General features: G+C 39.6%; 1 protein-coding gene across 3 annotated transcripts in view; it reads left to right on the top strand.

The window, feature by feature from the left end:
* Positions 1-26,190, top strand: part of SVEP1 (sushi, von Willebrand factor type A, EGF and pentraxin domain containing 1) — a 118,416-nt gene that overhangs the window by 64,483 nt on the left and 27,743 nt on the right. For 2 of the 3 annotated variants that reach the window (XM_059492971.1, XM_059492969.1), the window contains exons 21-38: positions 75-171; positions 800-913; positions 1,753-1,866; positions 2,748-2,949; positions 4,009-4,166; positions 5,251-5,452; positions 6,121-6,296; positions 7,627-7,751; positions 11,703-11,826; positions 12,348-12,518; positions 14,607-14,780; positions 17,120-17,167; positions 17,801-17,920; positions 18,681-18,857; positions 19,623-19,707; positions 20,023-20,214; positions 22,107-22,274; positions 24,206-24,878. In XM_059492971.1, the coding sequence (XP_059348954.1) occupies positions 75-171; positions 800-913; positions 1,753-1,866; positions 2,748-2,949; positions 4,009-4,166; positions 5,251-5,452; positions 6,121-6,296; positions 7,627-7,751; positions 11,703-11,826; positions 12,348-12,518; positions 14,607-14,780; positions 17,120-17,167; positions 17,801-17,920; positions 18,681-18,857; positions 19,623-19,707; positions 20,023-20,214; positions 22,107-22,274; positions 24,206-24,878 (3,120 nt within the window). The remainder of the gene's footprint in view (positions 1-74; positions 172-799; positions 914-1,752; positions 1,867-2,747; positions 2,950-4,008; positions 4,167-5,250; positions 5,453-6,120; positions 6,297-7,626; positions 7,752-11,702; positions 11,827-12,347; positions 12,519-14,606; positions 14,781-17,119; positions 17,168-17,800; positions 17,921-18,680; positions 18,858-19,622; positions 19,708-20,022; positions 20,215-22,106; positions 22,275-24,205; positions 24,879-26,190) is intronic. The other variant, XM_059492970.1, reaches the window with a different exon arrangement.

Here is a 26,190-nt window from a genome sequence, read left to right as displayed (position 1 = left end):
GTGGGGTATACGGTTTAAAACTAGAGTATTGTGCACCAGCTTTGCTGTAAGTGTATCATTTGTGCCTTTGGCAGGTCTTTCATGAGTGTTTCCTGGAACCATGCCACAATAATGGGACATGCAAGCAATTAGGAAGTGGATATATTTGCATATGCCCACTTGGATATACAGGTAAAAAAACTGGGAAGCAGGTGAAGTAGCTACTACTTCATGATGCCCTTAAAATGAGGATGTTTTAAGGAGCAAAGCATTTCAGTATAAGCCTAACTAATTGGACTATGCATCACATGTTTAGAATATACAAAAAATAGATACTTCTTCATGTCCTTGCTGAATTATGTTGTGTTTTGCAGAAAAGGTTTTGAATGGGATTTCTTTTAATGGAATTGGTGGATGTGAAAATCCTATGACTTGGCAATATTTATGATTAACAAAAGCTAGAAATTTGCAGTCTTGACAGCGAATTCCACCTGTACAGAGTCTGTACTTGTCTTCAGTTTTAGCTACCCAGTTGCTTTAAATCAAAGAGATGTCTTATAATCCAGCTGTATCAAGAAGTTACTTTTGATTGCCCCTCTCTGAAGCTGAAGTCTGTTGCCCAATGTACATCACACCTTTCTAACAACATTTGTCTTAGGTCTGTGTTAAAGCACAACCTAATGAAAAGATTATAAACCTGAATGTCCGCTAATGTAGGCAATTAATCACGTTTTCCTGCATTAGATAGTCATGGCATCCATTTTTCTGAAGAATTTTAAATTTTGGCTTCCAATTTTAAGTCCTTTATTTTGCATTCTAGGCTTGAAATGTGAAACACAAGTTGATGAGTGTAAATCATCTCCTTGTCAAAACAATGGAATATGCAAAGACGGCATTGGGACCTTTGTTTGCCACTGTCAACCAGGCTATTCAGGTAATTTGTTTCACTTCATAGCTTTTCTTCAGACAGGCTTGGTTTCTGTGCCAAGTAAGTAACACAAAGCACAAATGCTGTGTCATTCCACATCCAATTATAACAGGAAAACAACATGATCTACAGCTTAGAGTAAGGTTCTACTATATGTGAATGGGTTTTGAAATAAAAGGGCAAGCATCCAAGGACAGGGTGTGGGAGTGTGTGTGTCTGTGTGTGTGCATGTACCCTTCTCCTTTGTGACATTTCTGGTCTGAAAAGAAGGATAAGGGTTAGGGAATTAGTGAATACTAACAGAGGAAGTGCTTGTGAAACTAGACACAGCATTTATGTGGTTGCTTTACTGCAGCCTTAGGAATAAGTGAGTGGACTTGTGATTATATTTTTTCTCATGCACATTGAAGGTATTGAAATTTGCAGGGAAACTAACACACTCGAATAGCTAGCCAAAACAGCGCCTGATTTCTAAATATGGAAATAAACTACTGAGGGGTTGATTTTGTGTGATTAAAAACAAGGTGCTGTGTTTTTCATTAGAAATGGTCCCCCCCACCGTTCATATTTATGACTATACATTTGTCAACATCAGCGTTAGCTGGATAGGTTTTTAAACATTATAAAGATACACAGTGACTTTGCATATTGATCCCAGCATCTAAATAACACAGATTATCTTTGGAGTGTTTCAGTAGTGCCGTCAATCACGTGATTTTGTCACCTGCTCTCAGTAACCTTTGTCATGCTCGTGGTGCAGTTTTGTTCTGCTGTCTACATCCAGTCACTGCAGCATGCAGTCTGTGACTGTCTTGATCATGCCTTGTAATCCTGCGTGTTCAAAGGTCTCCTGTGCGAGGAAGACATAAATGAATGTAGCTCCAGTCCATGTTTGAATGGAGCCCACTGTGTTGATGGCAAGAATGGCTACCATTGCACGTGTGCAGAAGGGTTCACAGGTACACATTGTTCTCTTTAAGTCAGTTTTACTCTTTCTGACCAAAAACTGTGTCTTCCTACCCTACCCAAAGTATTTCCATCCCACTACTATATAGCAATATATATCTTATATGTTGATATGAATGTTAGTTATGGATGTTCCTTAGGTCCATCTAGTCTCTCAGACTCTCCATAGTGTAAATGTGACTTCAGAAGGATTTTCTAAGTGCTAGATCTTCAATTACTAATTTTGCCATAAACTTGCTGTGTGATGTTAAGGAGCTAATAGCAGCATTTTAATGGGTTCAAAATGTTGTTTTTAATTTCATTTAAAAATAAAAATATTTTAACAGTAAATAAAATGGTCTATATTAAAACTACTCCCCAATCCCATAGTCTGCTTTTACAGATTTCTATAACAAATACACATATCTGTTCATTATCATGTTGCCAAAAATCTTCACTATAAAATCACATGCAGTTTCAGTGCTTGTGACATAGGGCCTCTTTCACATCATAAATCACAGAATCACATGTTTCGGGCTTTCACATCTCTACTTTGAGTTAGGGTTTCAGCCAAATGTCTTTTATAGTAGGTTTTCATTAGTTGCTCAGAATAGTTTCTCAGGTGATTTCCTGGTTCACCCCAAATTAGTCACATTTAAATTTGACAGTTTGCTACATGTTATTTCTGTAACTGTTAAGATGGTTCCCATAATTCTTCTGTGTTTACTTAACCTCTGTTAATGGAGTCAATTCCAAACCTGCCTGGTGACTCTGATGTTTGCTTTTTCTCAGAAGATCACTACATCCTTTAAAAAAAGGAGATGGGTTAATAATCTTTTTTCTTAGGTTAATTCAATCCAGAGCTGTTACTTTGTTGGTTTCTTTTCCCCCTCAGGTGATCACTGTGAAAGGGAGATGAACGAATGCCTCTCCAACCCATGCCTGAATAGGGCTGTTTGTGAAGATCGAGTTGGAAGTTTCTCCTGCAAATGTCTGCCAGGTTTTACTGGTGTCTTGTGTGAAAGAAACATTGATGAGTGTCTCAGCAGACCCTGTAGGAATGGAGCTACATGCAGAGATGGTATCAACAGCTTCAGGTGAAAAACAGATGATTGATGTAATATAATGTGGAAAGTCAGACATGTTGAGGTTCCTCAGCCTTCTCAGATTTCAACAAGCATATTTTGGCAGCCCGATCCAAAATAAGTGGTCCCTTTATGAAGAAGAAGATCTTAAAAGACAAGAAAATATATCCTAGTGTCTTGACTCTTAAAAATTCCAAGGAAAACAGCAAAGAAAATATGCAGAGTTTGAAATGTAAGCATGGTAGGACTGCATGGTTTTAGTCCTGATCTTCCAAAAGACGTCCATTTTCCCAAACTTCAGAGGCGTATCTTGCTTTCCATTGGAATAATACATGATGACCAATTATGCACCTGGTAATACTACATTTCTGTAGCTTGAAAAGACAGGGATAGCTGTACATACTGAGCCTATAGAGGTTAAAATACAAACCCCAGTGGAAACTTCCAGCTATTTAATTTTATGATTTAGGGTATCTGAACTCAGATCAGAAGCTACAAATGCCATCAGAAGTGTCATATCCTAGATCACTGTATAGGTAGATGGGCCAGCTATTAACATCTGTGTTTAGTTTAGTCTTTTCCCTCCCAAAAGCCCCAGAAGTTTTAGTGCCTTTCAAGCACCTTGGTTTTCCAAGTATCAGTTTTGGTGTCTTTATACTGGCTTGGTTTTCCCTATATACATAGGTGACTATCTGAAAAGTTGAATACCTCTCATCATTAATTCTGTGTATGTAAGAGGTATGTTTTACTCATGGAAGTGTAATGGTTATGTCTCACAATTTCATATAAAAAATGTAGGCTCTTTAAATATTGTATTGTCCCTGTCTAGACATGTTATTATGCAGTTAATAGAGTGCATGCTTAAGAGGAATGACCTCTTAAGCATGCTTATTATGCATGCTTAAAGAGGAATGACCAAAATAAAATTCCATTAATTCTGTAGTATGTAATCTGTTGAATTTTTTTTTTAGTATTGTTATATACTGTTCTCATTGGCAGATCTGGCCTCATAGCCAGAACTCTTTGTTATGATGGCTGTCACCTTTGAAGTGTGCTTCTCTTCCTCCATAGGTGTTTGTGTGTGACAGGGTACACAGGACAGAACTGTGAAGTGAACATCAATGACTGTGCCTCCAGTCCCTGCTTAAACCAAGCCACCTGTGTGGATGCCTTGAACTCGTACGTTTGTAAATGTCCCCCTGGCTTTACAGGCAGCAGGTGTGAAACAGGTACACAGGACTAAGTCTCAGAAAAAGGTGGCTTGACTAAGTCTCTGTGCAAGATTTTCATTGGCTGGGCTGATTTCATACAGCTTCCCCAGAAAGTAGCTAGGATGGTGGGACTGTGAGAGGATGTGTGTGTGACTGCAGCATTAATAAGTGTAATTGCAGACAAGTAACAGCGTGTGTCTGAGTCATTTCTCTTTTCTAAGGCATGGTTCTAGCTTTTTAATACCCCGTAGGTCTATTGAGTTTAATTTGTATTTGCTCTGTGTATCTGGGTAGATCTTTCTGTTTCTTGTATTTTGTGTAGGGCTTTGTATCACAGGGCTGGAGATTAGTAAGGGGTAGTCTTAGCTTCAGAAGTCCTAAAGGCATAAAGTTCCCTACAGACAAAAGAGTATCAAGTTTGCTGTGGACAGGTGGCACGGGTCACACCCATAGCACAACTTCCTGGGGGATACTGGAGACCACAAGGCTCAAATCCCTCTCCCCAAAAATTATAAAGTAGCCAGTGAATCTCTAAACAGAAGCCATGCTGATTTCCCAAAGACAGTAGAAGACATTTACACCTGCCATCCTATGTCAGAGTTTAACGCCTACCTTTCAGGAGAGCTCCACTATATAACATTACATGTAGCATCCTTGCAAAGCATGCCACTGTGCATTGAATAGTAGCACAGAAGTGCTGTCCCATACCAGGCAGTGTATTTCAGTAAGTCCAGAACAGAAAAATCTTTAGTTATTTTGGGTTTTTTCTTCAAAGCTTGATTAAATGGAACCAGGTGATTATACGTCTTTATGTTGTTGGATGGTAAATGGATATGTCATTTCAGTGATTCAGTTCATGTTATTGCTAGATAAACAGCGTCTCTTCTGGATTTTTGTCTTCAAGCACTGTATCTTAGCCTTGGAAAGCTCTGTATGCTGGCTGATGTTAGACTACTAAAAGTTCCTTTCTATCTCTATTCAAGTTATTGAATATTTTTGTGCAGGACTGCAGTCCACTTTATTGCATTTGCTTAGATTTCATTGGATTCTCTTTCCATGTTTGTGTGACTATTGTTCTGAATACTCTTTGTCTTCATTGCAGAACAGTCCTCTGGTTTCAATCTTGATTTCGAAGTCTCTGGTATCTATGGATATGTCATGCTGGATGGCATTTTACCATCTCTTGGTGACATCACCTGTACATTCTGGATGAAATCCACTGACACCACAAACTATGGGACTCCCATTTCTTATGCAGTAGAAAATGGAAGTGATAATGCATTTCTTCTGACTGATTACAATGGGTAAATCACAGGTTTGCTTTTCTATAGCTTACAGATGTCTTGGATTGATCAAGGACGTGTAGAACAGAAGTTTGAATGTAAGCTTTGCCTACTTTGGAATAGAAAAATCTGCATCCAACTCCCTTGACAGAGTTGTTTCTTTGTTTTGTTTTTCTTCTTGCTTTGTTCCTATCACTTTTTGCTCTATAGAAGAGTAATGACAAGAGAGCTATGAATTCAGACAACATGATTTTTTTTTCCTGTACTATATTCACATCTTTTCTTAATGGCTCATTGAGACAATTAGTGGAACAAATGGAGCTCAGCAGTCAAAGTACTTCTGGCATGATTCTAAATGCAGAGTATGACTTGCACTTTTGCAAAAGCAATGTGACTTGTAGTATGACTTCTAGTGTGACTCAACAGAAAAATTTAAGAATCCACTATGCAGCCATGACTTGAGCCTTCATATTTTGTCACAAAAGCATGTCACTCATTTCACCATGCTTTGCATATGATAGCCAACTTCCAAGTCCTCTGTGATGATCTTTCAGGAGAGATTTCTCACACGATAGTTATTACATGCCTGTTATCTTGTTAGTCAAATAACATTTCTTTGAGTCATGGGGGACAGACCGTGCTTTTAAGGTAGCTGCATGCAGCTGAGTATGCCTGTGTCTTCCCTGCAGCTGGGTTCTTTATGTGAATGGGAAAGAGAAGATAACAGACTGTCCTTCAGTGAATGATGGTAACTGGCACCACATTGCGGTGACGTGGACATGCAGGGATGGAGCGTGGAAGGTGTACATTGATGGAAACCTGTCCGATGGAGGCAGCGGGCTCTCTGTCGGATCAAAAATCCCTGGTATGCTTTATTTGTATTATACCACATTTGGTTGCCTTCATTCTGTTTTTATTGCAGAATATGCAAGAAAATGTTTTGGTGTTTTTAGGATATATGCACATGTTCAGCATTTCTGAAAAGCTTATGTTTGCTGTTCTTATTTTGTGAGGACAGTTCCCCCAACTCAGCATCACTGAAGACAAAATGCACATTTCTGAGGTATAGTGGTAGGTAGCTTGTTTTATGGACATCACAGTTTAGTCCACAAAGGAACATGTGCAGGGCTGGTTCTGGAATGGCTTTGTGAGAGCAAGTGTCTCACTCAACAAAAGACAGTTTATCTGGTATTTCCCTTACATATATATGTTCAGGGTTTATTGACTGTTCAGGCATGTATTTGAAGTTATGTTTGTATTTTTTTCTAACAAGGTGAGGTTTGCTATTTCATCATTTCTTGTCATCAGTTATCTATAGCATAATATCCAAGGGCACAAAAAATAGTATCTTCAGCAATTAAAGAGCAATGAAAAGCTTGGTATCATTTGGCTGCAAAGAGTTTTTGTTTTGGTACTGTTTGCGTACTGCCACCATCCAAATTTACATAGAATTTCAAAATACTATTTCATTAAAATAAAAAATACAGTATTAAAGCATTTTAGTCCATGACCCTTACATTTGCCCCTGTCTTTCCCATTTAAATTGGAGTTCTCTCCAGAGATAAGACCTAAGTGTGCTGTGTCCATTACTTTTTGAACTTGTCCACATACCCTATGATGTAGAAGATGCATGTTCACAGGTTAATGGACAAGGTGAATAAATTTAATTTGTGACCCATGTCTCAGAGCATTAACTAAGCATTAATTAAGTATGGAATCATACTCCCACACTGAAGGTAGTTAATGCTCTGAGACATGGCACACAAGGGGGGTATAGAATCACATTTGACCTGTATGAGTTTGTAAGCTTTTGTTTGAAGCAGGAACTGTAAGTTGGTATTGTAAAATGGGCTCCACCTGCTCAAAACTGCATTTTATGTTGCTGTGTGTTATGCTTCAAATACTGAACTATAAGTGATCTCATTGAGCGAATATCATTCCTGAAGCAGCCATAGGTGATTTCTGCTCCCATATGAGTTTGACAGTCACTTCCAAATTGCTATGTTGACGTTTCTCAGTCTAACATAAGTATTCCAAGAGCTTTTGCTGAGAGAGTTTGAAGGTGGCTGGTCTTCACTGCAAAATCCAAGTAACATAGGGCAGCAAAAATTTTTGTTTTGTTTAGTTTTTAATCTTCTTATGGGATCCCTGCTGTAAGGCTTTGTTTCCTACCCCTCTTCAAATTCTGAGTTTAGGTGGCGGTGCACTTGTGCTGGGTCAAGAGCAAGATCAAAAAGGAGAAGGATTCAACCCAGCTGAATCTTTTGTGGGCTCCATCAGCCAGCTCAACATTTGGGACTATGTACTTTCTCCACAGCAGGTAAGTCCTGAGTGCGGTGTTTGAGCAGAGAGCTCTGAACATAGAGAAGGCACTCTAGGTCAGCATACTGGGGAGACCCCTACTCCCACAGAAGTCAGTGGGACCAGATGGAGTTCTGGCTTAGGGTAATAAGCTTAATGTAGTTAGTAAAGTAGCTTTAAGCAGAACTAAGCCTGGTAAAATCAACACTGAGTCACCTTCTATTTTGATTGAACCTTTCTGTAGTACGTGGCTTCAAAACAGGAAGGAAATAATGCATAAAAATTAATTGCTAGAAGAGAGAGAATGCTAGAAGAGAGAGAAATCCAGTGAAATAAGTAAAGTGCTTGTTTTACAGACTACATACAGTTTCCTCATTCTGCTGTTAAAACTTCAGAGGGAAGACATCACAATTTCAGTCAATTCATTAGACACTGAAAAATCTGAGCTTTATAGTTTCAGAAAAAGTCTGAAAGGGCAGCAAAACTTAATATGGAATTACACTTAATCAGGTACCTAAAATAAAAGCTTGGCAGCACCAAATTTCCACTGAGTTAAAAATTAATATAGACTGAAAGATGTCTGCAAGGACAGTAATCCCTCAACTTTTCTGAGAGCCAAGCTTCAGTGCTCAGTTATCCTCAAGTGGAATTTGTTTCTCTACGCCTAGTTGGGACCTCCCACTTCCATTTATGACTACTGCTTGTGTCTTCCACCATGCACTGCTGTACAAGCCTGTCTGTACCTGATCATCTCCCAATACACACAGGACTGCTGAGAGATGTCCCCATAGCTGCTTCTGCTCTAGGCTGAGCCAAGCTCTTCTCCCAAGGCAAGAGTTCCATCCCATCTCTGAGCTTGCTCCAGCTTGTCAGCATCTTTCTTGCTGTGAATAACCCAAAATGGAATGTAGTAACTTCATATGTGATCTAATAAGGGCTGAGAAAGAATAATCACTTCCTTGGTTTTCTGATGGTAACCCTATTCACACAGCCAAGGATGCTGTTGGTCCTCAATATTTGCCCAGTGCATAGCTGGCTAATACTCAGCTCACTGCCTGCCAGAGTCCCTAAGTTCTTTTCCACAGAGTTCTTTTCCTGGTCTTGGCTTTCCTCACCTATATTGTTCAGAATTTTTTTCCTTCCCATTTTTCCTTGTTGAGTTTTTGAAGTCTATCTTTACTCCAGCCTGTCAAAGTGCCTTTGCATGCAACTCTGTCCTTGAGCACACTGATTGGCGATATTATCACCAGCCTGATATTATCTGCAAACCTGAGGACAGTGCTCCATTGTTGGAATTTAAAAAGTTAGAGGGTTTTTAGGAAATGGTTAAAAAAGTATAGATTTCAGACTGAAGTTTTGTTAGCATTGTAGATACAGCAGAAAAGTTTCTCAAGCAGTAGAGCATACGTGACAACAATAGGTCTTTGTAGAATTGGCTTAAAGATGGCGACAAGATTATTTAATGTATATCTTTAGAAGGTTAGCATGAATAGAGCTCTGTTCTTTGTCTCTTATGAACCAGTCTTTGTTTTAACTACCATTACGTGTGTTTTATAAGATTAGATAGAATGCTTGTCAATATGTGTTGTTCTATGTATGATTGGCTGAAATCTAGACTGAGATGGTTTTATGTCATTCTGTATTACCCCACCTTCTCGGGCATTCCCTGTGGATCAGCGAGCTGTTAACATCTTGTCTCCATTGTCTAACAATGTCTTGAGACTGATGTGCAAAAAATAAAAAAAGCTTTTCAGTGGTCTGGTTTGTCCAGTGTTGTCCATATTTGGACATTCTGCCGCGGCAAGTGGGTTCCTGTTTTAAAACGTGGGTTCCTGACACAATTGGACATATATTCTCCCATATATACCTGAACCCGACACTCCATCACTGCTTCCTGCTCATTACTATTTCAATCCTGAAGGTCAGAAGTGCTAAACTGTTGATAACACTTGAACAACAAAGACAAATGTTTAAAGTTAGAGAAATTTCTTTGAGGAAGAATCTTTGGATTACAAAGTTTTGCTCTTTTCCTGATTTTTCTTAAATTTGCATCACTAATTGATGGTTTATAGCTGTTTGTTGTCCCTAACCCAAATAAGAAATAATAGCATGAATAGGAAAAAAAGTAAAGCAGAATCTTTGCTTCCAGCACCCATATGTCTCCTCCATTTATTTCTCTGTATTTTTACTACTTTGCCTCTCTGACAGGTTTAAAGCTACCCAACTGCCTGCTGCAGTTCTTGACTTTTAGGGTCACCAACTGTTGCATTGCCAATCAGATCTTCAAGTTTTTGTTCACTAGCAGTTTTGAAGATGATAAGTGTACATGTGATTTTACAGGGTAAAGAGTTTTAAGTACAACTTTCTGAAACTTTCTCAGTAGTTGCCCCTGTTTAATGACAGGTTTGATTGAATTCCCACTTGCTTGAGACGCAACAGTTAGGACAAGGAAGAAAATCCTGCTGTTCATTTATAGTATCCATGTTGCTCATCTGAAAAGACAGATGTAACACCAGACAGGAAGCTGAGTCAAGCTTCCTATTCAATTTTTACCTCATTCATTTCAGACCTTGGAATATTAAAGTGCTATTGTAATCTGTAATCATTAGGTATGTTCTGGCCAGCTGGAACTATTCATTAAGTCTTAACTTTCTATTCTCAGCCATAAAGGAAAGCAGGGTGACAGAATAGGTTGCTTAGTGAATAAAGGATGGTGGAATCTAGGCTTTAAGATTTTACTCGCATGCTTTAGTTGTTTATTCACTTGCACATTAATTTTGTATAGGTAAACTGTCACTCTGGTAGCTTTGTTGCTGAATAGACAGCAACAGAAATATGAGTTGTGTATAGGAAACAGTGAGGTCCTTTCTGGCCCTCTACTATCCATCACATGCCTTGAAAGGGCTGATTCCCAAACTTGTTTTTCCTACATTGGAAATATTTTCATGCAGATTCCTTACAATTTATTTGCAGCCTTTGGCCTAAGCATCTTCAATTGGCACAGATTGCTGAAATGAGAACTTTGAAATGGCCTCAGAATAAACAGAGAACGTTGGCTCCTTCTCCAGCTATACTGACAGTATAAAAGTCTAACTGACTGCTAAAAGTCCAATCGGCCTCTATGGGTTCAGAGTAGGGACAATATGAGAACAGATCACTCCAAAGTTCATGATGTACCTTTCTGTCTCACCAGGACAGACACTGTAGAATATTATTCTTGGTTGAATTTATCTGCTGGAAACTTGACAGAAGGCAATCACCCATCTGAGAAAACTTTTCTATCAGAGACATATGACCAGATCTTCTTTCAAGATACTAATCTGCTGTTGGTCTAATAGTGTGTTCCTTTGTTTCTCCTGTACTTAGCTGGCCTATATAGTTCCTGTTTCTATACTCCATTACTTATGTCCCCATCCCACTTTGGTTGGGCCTTGCCTACAGTGTCGTACAGAGTCTAGTTAATTCAGTTCACAAAACTTGTGTTCTGGAAACAACTAATTGCTTTATTAAGCTTCTTCTTTTTGTGTTTCTGTCCTTTATATATGGTGCAGGGCTAGCAGTTTTCAGGATACAGATCTTGAACACTAAGTTCTTTTTGGCTCCTATTTGACATTTTCTGCAAATAGATAAGTGTTCTCTTCAGGTTGCAGCCTCATTACTGTCTTTTGGTGTGATGTGGATGTGTTCTTCTTTTACAGTAACAAATGCAATTGTGTCTCAAGAGCTGTGTTCAATACCTTGTTTGTATGTCAAGTAGTCCTTCAGGTAGTGACTCAGCCATATCTAGGTGGCTTATAAGAACAGAATAATAAGTACTTCAGCCAGGAACCTCTTGTGCTAGAAAAGATGAGCATTACTCCCTCAAGGATCTGTTCTAGTGCTGCATACACTCATGAAGGGAATATTTTTTTTAATATTCTTTTCCTACACTGTCCTCAAACATATCTAACCAACTTTTTTTAATCCATAGGTAGAATCTCTGGCTACATCCTGTCCAGAAGAACTGCAAAAAGGAAATGTACTAGCCTGGCCAGATTTCCTGCCAGGAGTTGTTGGAAGAGTGAAGATAGATTACAAGAGTATATTTTGTGCTGGTTAGAACTTTACTTCCTAGAACCCATTTTTTTCTGAGCAACACTATAAGGCTCTTTTATGGGGTCAACTAGCAAACTTGCAGCCTTTGCTCTACTGACCTTGAATAAATTATTTTGATTGTTTGACACTTAGAACATGCAGTCCTTCATTCTTCAAATTCCAGGGTTTTGTAACAAAAGTTCATTGAAATCTATGACAAAAATTTATTGCTTCCTGAATTGAGATGGGAAAAGAGGGAAGATAGTAGTGGACCAGGAAAAAAAATTCCTGCCTTTTATTCTAATAATTATTGTATGGTATTAAAATACTTGCTGCCTCCTTGCTTCTTTTTCTGTAGATTCCTTTTCTGATTTTATATGTTGATGATTCTCAATACCCTTTGGACCCATGGGATGTAGCGTGCATAACATTTCTGAAAGCTTTTTCCTGGGTAAACTTATATGGTATCAATCACATAACCAGTTTGTTCATTTCAGCATGTAGCTGTACCTCTTACTGAATGCATATATTCTGTTCACAGATTGTCCATCTTTGCAAGGATCCATACCTCATCTGCGGGCCTCTTCTGCTGATTTAAAGCCAGGGTCAAAAGTGAGCCTTTCCTGTGACCCAGGATTCCAGATAGTGGGAAACTCTGTTCAACACTGCCTTAACCTGGGACAGTGGACACGGCCTTTTCCCCGATGTGAAAGTGAGTTGTCTTAGTGAGCTGGCAGGATTAGGAAACCCTGGTGTTTATTTGGATCCTATCACTATTCATGGCCTGGGGGTTTTTTGCAGCTATCATGCTCTTGAATCCATTCATGTTACAGCATAAACATGTATGCTTAAAACTAAGCTCATGTTTTGCTGAGCAGAAACTGTATCATGACCATGTTCTTACATGTTTTTCAGCCAGTTTCTAACATCCATGGCTGTTAGAGAAATTAGTCCATTTGGATCAGCAATCTGGTGCTTTCCTCCCCAGTGGCATTAGGAGTGTGGAAGATGCACAGGAAATGCTAAAATATCTCTGTGATTTTCGGATGTCACTGAGAATGTCTGGTTTGAAGTAGAAGCCTTGACTTGAGGAAATTATGACCTAATTTCTTTATAGGCTGCATATATTTCTGTTAGGGCTTGGAAGTGCTCCAAGATTTACCGGATTTCTTCAAAGAAACTGAGCTGTATGCATTCAGGCTGCCAAGTTTCTTTTGATTATATGATTCCTGCTCCTTCTTTCCCCTTTCCTTTGGTCCTCCTCTGTTGTGACTGCACATATGACTGCAGTTGCTTGTGTTGGAGCTGATTACATTTTTCATTTCAGCAGAATAGAAAATTAGCTCCAGAAATTATGATATTGCATAATCCTAGAATTTATATGTAGTTTGGAGGAAATCATCAAATTTGTTAAAAATGCCTTTAAAATAATTTTTTCTAAATTTTAATGTCTTCCTCTTTATTCAGTAATTTGTAGCAAAAGTCTCATCTTCTGTATAAATTAGAGCATGCCCATGAGGATTTACCCAAAAGCAAGTCCTGCTGGGCAGAAGGAAAGCTCACTGGCAGAAACAGCTTTGCACTTTCTTGGCATGTAAGCTGTGACAACCACCAGAATCCTGTTAGTGTTTCTGTTTTCTCTGCATTGGGCCAAGCAATTTTACCTGCAGAGCACAGAACTGAGACAGAAGAGGGCTGACCTGCCACAAACAGGCTGAGTAGATGAAGGCTAGACTTGCCCACTGGCCTTTAAGGTACCTGTTCTACAAGGACATGATGAATGAAAGTTACTTGAAGATACCTATTTCCTGCATAATGAACTACAGGTTTATACTAACGGTGTAGGCCTGAAAAAGTACTGACTGAATCAGGCTCAGTGTAATCACTGTCTTCACCCACCAGAATCCTTTTCCTCTTCTTGGTGCTAAATACTTCCAAAACCACAGGTGCCTGAGAGCCTGTCTTTGTTACAAACTCTCCAGCTCTATTCCTTCCCAGCAAGTACTTGGCTTCCATAACTATAGGCTTTAAATTCTTGTTGCATGATCCTTGCATGCAGCTAGGGGACTAGGACTTGCTGTAACCTGTGTATCTACAAAGATGACCTGTGTAGCTGTTGGAATAAGTTTAAGCCTTTTTGATTGAGGTAAAGATGCATAGAAGAAACTCTGCTAGAATAAATAAAAACCTCTGGTAGGCAGGTACAGGGATGATTTCTGCTGTCACAATTGGGATCAGATGGGATTATTTACTATAGTCAATCTAAGGGATGGCCAGGTTTGTATGTGAAGTCAGCTCCAGTCTCTCCATCATTCATGCACTCCCTCATCTCAGGCCAGGACTGTAACTCTTAGCACTCTCTGTTGGCTACTTTTGCAGTGTTTAAGCACAGCAATCCTGAGCTTGATTTTCAGCAAAGGGAAGTAACAACAACAAGGCAAACTCACTTTTCTTTTTTCTTTATAACTCACCAAGGATTATTTCTTATCAGAAGTGTTCTGTGACTGAAGGGCATCTGCTCAGATCTCAGCCACAGATGTCTCCTCAAGTGCTAGCAAAATTTTCTTAGCAGAAGCTGGAAAGTCCTCTAAGACTCTTATTGAAAAATGCCCAGAAAACAAGACCCTCCACTAGACCTGGAATTGATTAGCTACTTCAGAAAAGGACTGGGCCCTCTTGCTAATGGGATTGTACAGCTGCAGAGAAAAACATGCAGTAATGGCTCTCATGTGGAATTATTCTGAAGATGATGTGTGTTTGCTCTGCTAATGCCTGTGCCCTCTTTTCACCCATCTTGCAGGAATCAGCTGTGGAGTGCCTCCAACTTTAGAAAATGGATATTATTCAGCTGAGGACTTTTTTGCTGGCAGTACTATTACCTATCACTGTAACAGTGGCTACTATTTGTTGGGTGACTCCAGGATGCTCTGCCTGGACAATGGAAGCTGGAACAGCATTTCACCATCATGCCTTGGTAAGAAGTGCCATACATTTGGCTGCATACGCTGACAATCTCACAGTTCTCCTGTGCCCTTAGGTTTGAGCAAACATTCATTCTGAAATTGTAGAGGCTAACCACAATCCCACAGTCCAAAATATTCATTTTTCTGAAATAACATGCTCAGCCTTACATGAAACCAAAACTACATTCTATCACCTTTTTCTGTCCATCCTCTTGTATGCCCCATATCTTGCTTTTATCAAATATATATAAAACTATATAGGCCTGCATTGCACTCCCAACCTTTCTCCTTCCATGTCCTGCAATCCTTGCATTCTGTGCTTCTGACCTGTGCATTTTATTGCTCTTCAGCATGCTGTCAGTGTCTCATGCTCTCTGACCAGGTTCTTTTAGAAATTTCACACATGGACATTGTAGTATTTAATATCAGATTTACTGACCTGAGGACAGTAGATACTGCACAGGATTTCCAATCAAGCTGAGTGATACCTAAATGTACTGCATAGCACAAGAGAAACAAATTCAAGTTACTTAACAAAATACAGCAATTGTAATACACAGTTTAGGTATAATTCCAGTGTGTCTTGCATTATCAAGCTCTGTAATATGTTCACCCTCAATACCTTGAACATCCCCAGTAGCTGGGAATGAATGTGTGAGTTAAGGCCAGCTCAAGCCCATTGGTACTTGTCTGACATTTACACCTCATGTTGACCATATGTTCATTTCCACTCCTCTGTGTTGGTCTGGCTAACTCAGAAACATTCACACTCTTTAAGGAGCTCAAGGAGAAGCATTTACACTGTCAGCTGATCCACTCAACTGTTAGTTGATGTTTACCTGAACAAAAGGCCACCTTGCTGTCTCCTTAGTCCCTAACTTAATGGGAAGATCACCTCTGCCAGTGTTCTCTGAACTTTTTCTCTGTTGTGGGGATTTTTTGCTGGGTCAGATATGCCTGCCAGGAAGAAGCAGCTGCAGCATTGAGAGCCCTGGGAGTACACTTGTGACCGCAGCTCATACAGTTGCCACACCTTAACTTACTCGCTGGTCAGTTGGGTCTGATGTGCCAGGTACAGTGGCACAAGCTGAAAGGTGTGAGAGGCTGGCGTTGGACTGTGTATCGAGGACTGGATGTCACTGGCCTTGCAGGGCCATGTCTCCAGCATTCTCCTGCTGAAATCCACTACCTAGCTGTACTTGGATTGCTGCATCTGGTTGTGCTGGATCATAGCCATGGGAATTGCGCAGTAAAAAACTAGCAAGATTTGTGTTTGACTCCTAATTCTTTGTAGGTATAGCACATATTTTTTTCAGTCAAGACAAGCAAAAGAAAATACCAAAGTCTTTTAGTTCTGCCAAAATTCACTTTGGAGTAGGATCCCTCTAGTTTTGTAGCATCTTGTCCAGCAGCACTTCTTCAGAATCTACAAACATCATCCCAGGTACATCAAGGCTGTCCAAATAGTTCAACTTCCATGCTGTAGGAGTCACAACGTTCAGAAGGAAAAAGCCTGCACCCCACCTTCCAGCTTGCTTTGTCTCTCCTAAAGCTACGTTATGGGAAAATGAAAACAAGAGTGGATTTGGCACCCTGACCCACCATTTACCTTTCTGACTCATGCTTCAGGGAGGTGCTAGCAAATCCTGGCACACCTATGCCCTGAAGCATTCCTTTTGTTCTGTTAGGATCTGATTCACCGTGTAGTTCCACCCCACTGGAAGTCTCTTGCCTAACAAGACATTACAGAAGAAGCAGTCATTCCAGTTCTGCTATGGCAGCACTTTGCATCCTCCTGGTAGTTGTGCCAATTTGTGTAGTTGGCAACTGTCTTGGTATTACAGTGCAGCTGTCATGCTGCATATCAGAAAGAAGCTCCTTTTCTTTTCAATGTGTTGTGGTCCTTTCATGCTGATCAGACTCATCCAGTAGTGAAGAATAAACCCTCCAATTCAGTAAATCTTCTTGCTTTTTTAACCAGTGATTTTTTTACTGGAAATGGGCAAAGAACCCAAACTGTGTGTCTGCATGGCATACCTTGATCAACAAGGGTCCTGTAGCAGGACATTTAGATTAAGAATTGTTCTACCTCTCTCTAACAGTATGAAACAAGCATTTTTATAGAGAAGAATAATCCCTGATGCCAGCACTTTTCAATTAGATACTTTGAAATTCATTCTTTGCAATTTTGACTCATTGTTTTCGTACCAGGGATGTTTTCTTACTTAATCCTTGTCTAGATTAAAAGATTTTATGAAGTATTCTGCAGTGAGGGGCTTTTTTGGGGGGGGGGGGGTTGTTTGTTTGTTTGGGGTTTTTTTGTTTGCTTTTTTTTTTTTTTTTTTTGCAGCATGGCATCAAACTACATGGATCATAAATTACCAGTTCGGATTTCTAGGTACTACTATCATGTAAATAGCTAATTATAATAACTAATATGTTTTGAATTATTTTTAACACTTCTGGCAACTGCAGGCCCTTTTTGGGCGTAGTCTAAGATATTAGAGCCTTCATCAAAGATGGGTTTTCCTGTCTAATAGACAAGTTTTAATAGACAAAATACAATAAACAAGACTAAGCTTTCCTGTCTTATAAGTAGGAAGGTTGAGATCAAGAGGATTTCCCAAGCAAGAGTTTAATGCAAAAATCCTTCCTTAGAGTGTCTACGCAGACTAGTAGTACAATAGTTACAATATCTGTTCTTTTGCAGTTTGGAAACCAGATACTTTATGTGGAAGTAGTGACTGAAAGTTAGTAACATGTATCTCTGATTTTCTCATGTTGTGCAATATTGCTGAGTAAATTATAATTAAAATTACAATGAAACTTTACAGTGAGTTATAAATATTTGTTTAAATATTAAGTATTTTTACCAATGGATGAAAAATGTGATTGCAGTAAGTGATTTTTAATTGTACTACTTAAAGTAATTCCTCTTGACAGTAAGACAGAAATTTAAAGGAAATGCTTGCTACAAATAACACACTAGAGACATGGGTTTTGTGGGTTTGTTTTGTTTTGTTTTTTGCAGATGTTGATGAATGTGCTGTTGGATCAGATTGTGATGAGCACGCATCTTGTCTCAACACAAATGGATCCTATGTTTGCACTTGCATCCCTCCTTACACGGGAGATGGTAAAAAATGTGCAGGTATGGGAAAGAAAAACATCCAGCTAGCCTTTCCAAGATTCTATATAGGCCAGTATCCTGCCTTCCAGTTGCGAGACAACAATTGATATCTAGGACAGGCATGCTTTCATCTCCAGGTCGGTTTAGTCTGGATGGGGCTGTGATAGTGTCTCCTTTTGTTTCTTGAAAACTCACCTCTCTGTAAGGATACAGCTGTCACTGGGATGCTGCTCCAAGACATACACACATGCAAAAACCTAATTGCGTGCTGAGCACAAGACCTGGGAAGGCCACAGTGTTTCACTTCTCAGAGCAGAGCTGAGTGAAGAAACATTTTAACACAGGCTTCTGAGTAGGGCTAGAGCTACCTGTAGAAACATTAAACAAGGTAACTTTGGAAGAAGATAACTAGACAGTCGCATAGGTTGGCATAAAAGGTAGTTGAGCAGTTTTCATTTTCAGGGATGGACATGCTAGAATGGGCTTTCCCTCACAGAGGGAGAAATTACTGTAAGATATGTTTGCTTCTGACAAGGAATGCAAACTCCGTTACAGAGGGCTTTTCCACATCCTTAAACTTGGAGATTAGCTTACTTGCATGAGTCTTCAGTCATTTACATATAAAAGAGAAAAGGCTGTAAACTTCTTATGTAAACTACTTTAGTGTTTTCCATATGCTTTGCCTTCTACTTTCAGCAAATTCCCAAGGATATCTCTTGTAATTTATTCATAAAACCTGACACATAAGTATGTTATTTGTAGTTTCCCTCTTTTTCCTCAGAACCCGTGAAATGCCATAATCCAGGAAATCCAGAGCATGGTCATTTACATGGGGATACTTACAGTGTTGGTAGTCAAGTAACATTTTCCTGCAAAGAAGGGTTCCAGCTGACAGGAGTGATGAAACTTACTTGCATGGAGTCCGGAGAGTGGAGCAACCCAACACCCTATTGTGAAGGTTGGTTCCTAGGGGTAATGCATACTGAAATGTGACTTTAACATTAGACAGATGGGAGGGGAAAAGTAATAGTGAAGAGCCGTTAGAGACCATGGCAGCTTATGAAACCCTGTCCTAGCAGATCTGGATGTCAGTGTTGAAGTCTTTGCTCTCTTAAGACATAAGCACAGTTGTCATGTCTGTAGTGGTTCTCTCTTACGCAGATTCTCCAGTGCGTCAGAGGTATAGACTCAGTCTAATGCAAGCATTAGAAGTGTTCTTCTAATTCTAATTCTTCTCCACCCAGTTTCCATTTTCAAGCAATTAATCACTTAAAGACCATTAACTGTCTCAGTGGATTAAAAGCAACCTGAAAGGACAGGCTGATGCATGTACATAGTCATGGTATGATAGCAGAAATTGTTTCTTTAGAAAACCAGAACAAATGAGATGAAGCAACAGGTAAAGTGAAGAGTTGACAAAGAATGTCTGAGCAAAAAAACAATTACTTTGTCCATAGAGAGAGGTAGATATGGACTCCTCTTGATAACTAAGCATGTGGTTTGTAGCGTGGTTATAACTGCCTACTTCCAATTAGTTCAGTTTCTCAGTAAGGTGAATTCAGATAAAGAGTCCTAAATGTCACTCACAGATTAGTCAAGAACTCATTGTTACCTAGGGCTTTATATTTCCTCAAATCTTTTCAGAGAAAAGAAAGCAAATCCTAATCTTGTTCATTTTTGTTTGTGTTATATCAACCTCTCTTGTATTCCTGTCTTTTTAAAGCTATATCCTGTGGTGATCCAGTTATTCCAGAGAACAGTGCCATTTTTGGCTCAAATTTTACATACCATAATAAGGTGGTGTACAGGTAGGAATTCAGTATGTTTGAAGTGCTGTATTAATAACTGATTGACAATCTGGCAGCAAATAAGAGTATGGCTGAATTGAGAGATTGGTTGAAATGAAGGAGAGGAGCAAGATGGGATTAAAATAATGGAAAGACATTTGGTTATAGAGTGGCTGTTCATTAGCAGAGCTGAAGTAGTACCTCCAGTACTACTTCTCTATTTCCTGAAAAGAAAGATGGTTTATGCAGGTGTGGATGATGAGAAAAAAGGGATGGCTGATTATGTTGTGCACAAAAGGCCCTGTGTTTGATAGCACTTCTTTTCTTCTAATGCAGATGCAATGATGGATACAACTTGGTGGGTGAAAAGGAAATTCTATGCCTTGCTAGTGGCATTTGGAGTCATGCTCCCCCCTCCTGTGAAATGGTGACGTGCCCTAGCCCACAGGATATCAGCAATGGAAAGTACACGCTCAGTGGCACAGCCTATCTTTCCTCTGTATCATACACCTGTGACAATGGATACAGGTAAATGCACGAATGTGCCTGAGCCAAATGCAGGTGGCATACTTGTTAGGTCTGACTTATATCTGAAAGAAAAAAGTTGGGATCATTGCTCAGAGTAATAAAATACTAAAACAGAATTGGAAAAGACTTCTTTATACCTTGAGGGTACTTTTTTGTATTTTATCCTGAACTGGAGCAGTTCAGAAAAGTCACTCAGGATTTGCTATATACATATGTTATGCTTTTCATTTTACCATTAAACTTACAAAAATATTTTGAATATTCAGAAAAATAGTTTTTATTATTTCTGAAAGTTCTCATTTGCCTTTAAAGATCATTATACCTCTACAACTGTAGTTCATATTACTTTTGCTGTTACTTTTCAGCACCTTTTGTGAAGGAACTTTCTGGAAGTTAATAATTTACTCCTTTAACAATTTGTACTAGTAACTTATTCTAAGTATTTGTTCTGTTTTACATTTGTAAGCAATTATACTGCAAACATATTTTTAACATGCTGCGATTAAAAATTAACACATTAATGCTATATCCAAGGATGTGACTGTACATGCAGGTTTCTGCCTCCCCTCATATCTGCTTGTACTTATAGCAGATATGCTCTGACATAAGTGGTCCCATATGGACCTGTTTAGGGATGACATTTTCCTGCTGCAATCATTTCCTTGTCCAGATGCAGGCAGGTAGATGAAGTGTGTTCATTTGGTGAATATTTTAATTTTGTTAGTACAAATGGATAACTCAGCTGCAGTTAAGTGTAGTGTTAAGTCATAGATTTGCATTGTGGGTTTATCTGTACCCCACTAAACCAGGCGGTGCAATGAGTTTTTTGACTGTGGACTTTGGACATACAGGCAGCAAATACCACATCAGTTTTGATTCTTTGTCTTTACCTGTCTACCATAGGTGAGAGAGGTCCTCTCTCCTTTGGTTACCACTCCAGAGGAAGCCCTCTCAAACAGTGTCCATCTTATGCTTTTTTTCTGGACCCAATCTCTTCTTTCAAGCACCTTTGAGATGTTTTTAGTCTTAAACATATTGCCACGGGTAGGCAAAGCCTTACTTCCCTCACAAGGGCCTGTACCAAATTTGTAAAAGCATTACAAGTCACTGTTCTGTTCCATTAACTTATTTCAGCTAAACATGGGGGTCTAATGCCATTTGACACCAAATTGTAGGGAATCAGACACTCCCATGTAGGGCTCTCAGATATGATGTGGGCCCTACAGGGAACCCATAGACAGCTGATATAGCAGCTGGAGACAAGAGTCATCTCAGAGAAGTGTTTCACACTCTGTTCAGACATCTGAGTCACACCATCTGAACCAATCCTGTTTCCTCAGATAATGAGACCAAAAAATATCATCAACTTCAAATGTGTATGGCCATTCACTCAAGCAATACCCTTTACCTCCTGAAGGAACTGAATGCCTTTTTGTGAACAGACTTGAACTGGAGCTTTTCCTTCAGTGTCCTGGCTGAAGATAGTGTTTTAAGTTGTTGAGTGAATGAGGTCTCAGGCAGAGGCATAGTTGCAATTCTCAAGACTGGCATGTTGTTGATGGCATACAAGTAAATTTTTCAGGTTAAACAAGTATTTCTTTTGTGTTCAAAGAGGGGCAAAGCTGCAGCAGAAGTTGTGTGTGTCTGTCTTGAGAGCCTTGAGTCTTCACACAAAATCCACCAGCTTGCTCTTCAAAGTGATGTGAAGACCAGCCTTTTTTAATAGCATCGGGGTGTTTTTCCATGAGCAAAGCGTGAGATTGTGGCCTCTACTAAAGTCAGGGAGAAAGAGTCCTTAGTTTCACTGGAGCCAGAAAGCAAAGCAGGTCTTTCACAGGTCCATCCCTCACCCAGGATGAAATGATGCCTTAATAATGGTCTTTGTGTCTCAGCCTTCAGGGACCTTCTGTACTTGTCTGTGCATCTTCAGGGAGCTGGAACAGCACACCACCAGCTTGCAACATTGTGTCTTGTGGTCCCCCTCCTGCCATCAAAGATGCAGTCATCAAAGGAGATAACTTTACTTTTGGAAACACAGTCTCTTACACCTGTAAGGAAGGGTATGTAGATCAGCACTACTGGATCAGCACTACTGGATCAGGTTGAGTAAAACTGGTGCACTGTTTGACAAGTCCTTTCTAACTGCACACTAATTCATGTTTGCTACTTCTGTCTTAACTTTTTGGAAGTTAAATGCAATGGCGATTTTTTTTGTGGGTGGTCAGGTTAGTATGAGACAGAGATTTCTTAAAGTAGTTTCAGGGGAACTGAATACACTCAGGAAGAGAAGAATAGAGAGGAATCTGGGGGAATGGTAGCACAATTCAATAGGAAACCGTTTTGCTTGGAGTTACTAGAGAACCAGTACTTCTGTGTTAAATTCAAGGCTCTAATCATAGCAAATTCTTTATGTCCCATCAGGGTGTAAGAATGCTTTTGATGCAGTTACCACAACTGTCTGCTGTGGTGTTCCAAATTCTATTTCCTTAAAATTAAGACTCTTTGTTTATTGAGGTGTATTGTTTTAAATTTATTTTTATCTACCCTATGTAGAGAAATTTTCATCAAAGAGGAGGCTCAGTTTTGATGACATCAAGCATGAAAGTATAATGCTGGACTCTGATCCTGCAAGAACCTTTTCACACAGTAATCTTTACAGCCTATAAGCAGTTCCATAAAATTTCTTGAAACTGTTCTGTCTAAAAGGCAGAGCAGATAAGCAGAGTTTTGCCAGTTTAGGTCCAAAGTGACTGAAGAATTTTCTGCTTTTTCTCGGTGTAAAATGGTGTAAAACGAGAAGCCAGCATTTTTCTTATAAATTGGCTTTGCAATGTTAATTGAAACATAATTGACACAAAGCATCCTTATTATGTTTTCTAGACTGTATAGTGATTTTAAAAGCTGCTTCTCTTTCTTGGGCAAGCATTTTAAATGGGGTAGGATAGCAGCATTTAAAGACTGTCACAGCTGTTTGCCTGTGACAGTGGATTATTTTAAACATTGGCACATAATTGGCTCTTTTTCTGGGGTCCAGTCATGAGGCCTTGAAAACAAATTCTGCAAACATGACAAAACAGTTTTACAGGTGTGGCTTCAAGATTTGAACAGCCTGCAGTTGGAAAGTCAATGGGGACTTTGCAGTAGTTATTGTTTCTTTGCTCTTTGTGAGAGCACACCACAGAGAAAAAAAATTGAGAAAACAGTCACACTACTGCCTGTTGCATATTTAAGCAGCAGAGGTTTAAGTGGGATGATGAGCTGCATGGATTAATGCCTGTCCCTGCATCCCAGGGAGAACTGAAGACAGACTGGAGAACTGCAAGTACACTAACAGTATTAATGTGGTAGAATTTTATTATAAATAATTTCATTGGGTATTTTCCAGTCAGCATTAATTGTTTTTATTGACTTTCTAATATTTTTTAACAGTGAGTTTTTAGGAAGAAGTTATTTTAAAATTGCTATATGTGTTATTGGTAAGAGCATCTCTGGATAACTCACTAAGAGGTTTCACTTTGCTTGCAAGTGTGAAAATAGATTGAAAGGGCTAATACAAAAACCCAAAAGGCCTTTCTAGGCTTTTCATCTCTTTCTTTTCTAATCAGTTTTGGTAAACAGAAACAGTTTCTGAGTGAGATCATTTCCTTGAGGATTGCATGGACCATTACAGCACAATACTAGGTTTATTGTAGTACTTTGAGGCCAAAATGGAAGCTCAGAAATGGTCATTGGACATCTTACCTCTCTCTCAGACAGATGAGAGAGAGGTAAGATGCACAAGGTGTGCTAGGATGTCCACCTTTGTGATACATCACCCATGGACATGTAGACTTTAGGATTTTCCTTTTGAAGTTGATCATAGCTAATTTAAAAGATCCTGCTGTTCTGGGGTTCTAGCAACAAGCTCATACTGCAAGGGCTTCAGGAAACCTTAGGTAGAGTTTGACAGTGCTTGTATTTTTGACTTCCTATGTTGTTTCCTTATCCACAGTTACACATTAGTTGGCCCTGAAACCATAGAGTGCTTAGCCAGTGGCAAGTGGAGTGTGAGCCACCAGCAGTGCCTGGCAGTATCCTGTGATGAACCACCCCATGTGGAAAATGCATCACCAGAGAGTGGCCACCGCCTCTTTGGTGATATAGCTTATTACTTCTGTTTGGATGGTTACAGCCTGGCTGATAACTCTCAGCTGCTTTGCAATGCAGAAGGGACATGGGTGCCTCCAGAGGGCAGGGACATGCCCCACTGCATAGCTGATTTCTGTGAAAAGCCATCCACTGTCTCATACAGCATCCTGGAGTCCATTAGTAAAGCCAAGTTTGCAGCTGGCTCCGTTGTGAGCTTCAAGTGCATGGAAGGCTTCGTTCTGAACACTTCAGCCAAGATCGAATGCCTGCGAGGGGGCCAGTGGAATCCTTCTCCTCTGAGCATCCAGTGCATCCCCATCCGCTGTGGAGAGCCTCCCCACATTAGCAATGGCTACGCCAGCGGATCCAACTACAGCTTTGGAGCAGTGGTGGCTTACAGCTGCAACAAGGGGTTCTACATCAAGGGAGAGAAGAAGCGGACCTGTGAGGCCACCGGCAACTGGAGTGGCAGTTTGCCCACATGCCACCCAGTCTCCTGTGGAGAGCCACCGCAGCTTGAGAATGGCTTTATTAAGGTACAGAATGTGATTTCTCATCTGCCTGATAGCATGGGAAACTGAATATATCTTCACAACTATTGCTGTTGTAGTTTTCTTCCTTCTGTTTTGCTCTTCTGTTAAAACTGAGGAAGTACATGATTGGATAGGATAAAGAACAGGAAAAGCAGGTGGATTCCCATCAAAATCATATCTGAAAAGCATGACTATTTCCATGGGATTTCCTATCATAAAGTGGTTTATCACTTAGGAGACATATTCAACTGATTTCCTTAATGTCTTAGGCTTCATTTGTTTGGTTCTTTGGTAGCTTTCAAGTGCCTTCTTAGATATGAAGAACTGATGCCAGTTCACAAACCTTGCTTTTTTCATTGCAATAAAAAAATCTGATATGCAATAGATAAATCACCTTGAGATATTTTTTCTTCTTTTGATGCAAGCACATTTCTTTACTGAAGTCAGAACTTCCCTTTCCTTATCAAATTAAATTGCAACAATGTTGCACATTAGGCGCACAAGGACAATATTGTGGTAAGGAAGATCAAAACCGCTATTATAAAGATTTAACATTGAATTTTTGAAACATTTTTCTTCTGAGCATCCCTCTTCCTTCCTTAAATCCAGGGATTTAAGATACCAGGATACCAGATACTAGGGATACCAGATACCAGAGAATCTGCATTTGCTAAATTTGGAGGGTAGAGGTTGACATTCCAGTTCCCACATGAGTTTCCAGCAGTTTCTGTTCAGACTCCCACATAGATGCATTTTCTAATTAATGCATATCACTCTGTTTTGTCTTCCTTAGGTAGGATCGCTCCCTCATCTATTCCTTACAGTTAGAGAAAATTTTTATTATCTCAGTCAAAGCCCAGACTGCAACTTTTAGTTGCTTCTCAGCTGCCTGCTCAAGGCCATGCAGCTGCATATGTGGCATTTATAAATGTCTCCTAGTTGCAGTAGATTTGAGGGCTCCAAGCTCAGATATACACAGAAGCTAAAGAATCATGACAATAATAGGCCATTTGATGGCAGCTTCCCCTCATCCATTTTTTTCCCATCTTCCTTTCCCCACCTATTTTGGTCTCATGGCTCAGGAGGTGAGAAAGCAGAGGAATTCTTTTCTAGCTTTTACCTTTTAAGGTTTGAATTTTCTGTTTTATTTTGGCCTCAGATTTCCTGAAGAGAAGAGTGCATTATTTGAGGCAAGATATTTTGTGCCAGTTACTTGCCTTCATTCCTTCTGAAACAGCCTTTACTGCTGTCAGGGATTCAGCTAGAAGCTAGACCAGGAGAACACAAGAAATTAAATCAGTCTCCTGTTGCCAAA

The sequence above is a fragment of the Ammospiza nelsoni genome, chromosome Z (genome assembly GCF_027579445.1).
Source record: "Ammospiza nelsoni isolate bAmmNel1 chromosome Z, bAmmNel1.pri, whole genome shotgun sequence".
Classification (NCBI taxonomy): Eukaryota; Metazoa; Chordata; class Aves; order Passeriformes; family Passerellidae; genus Ammospiza; species Ammospiza nelsoni.
The sequence above is the reverse complement of the archived record's forward strand: the minus strand, read 5'-3'. Positions and strand labels throughout refer to the sequence as shown.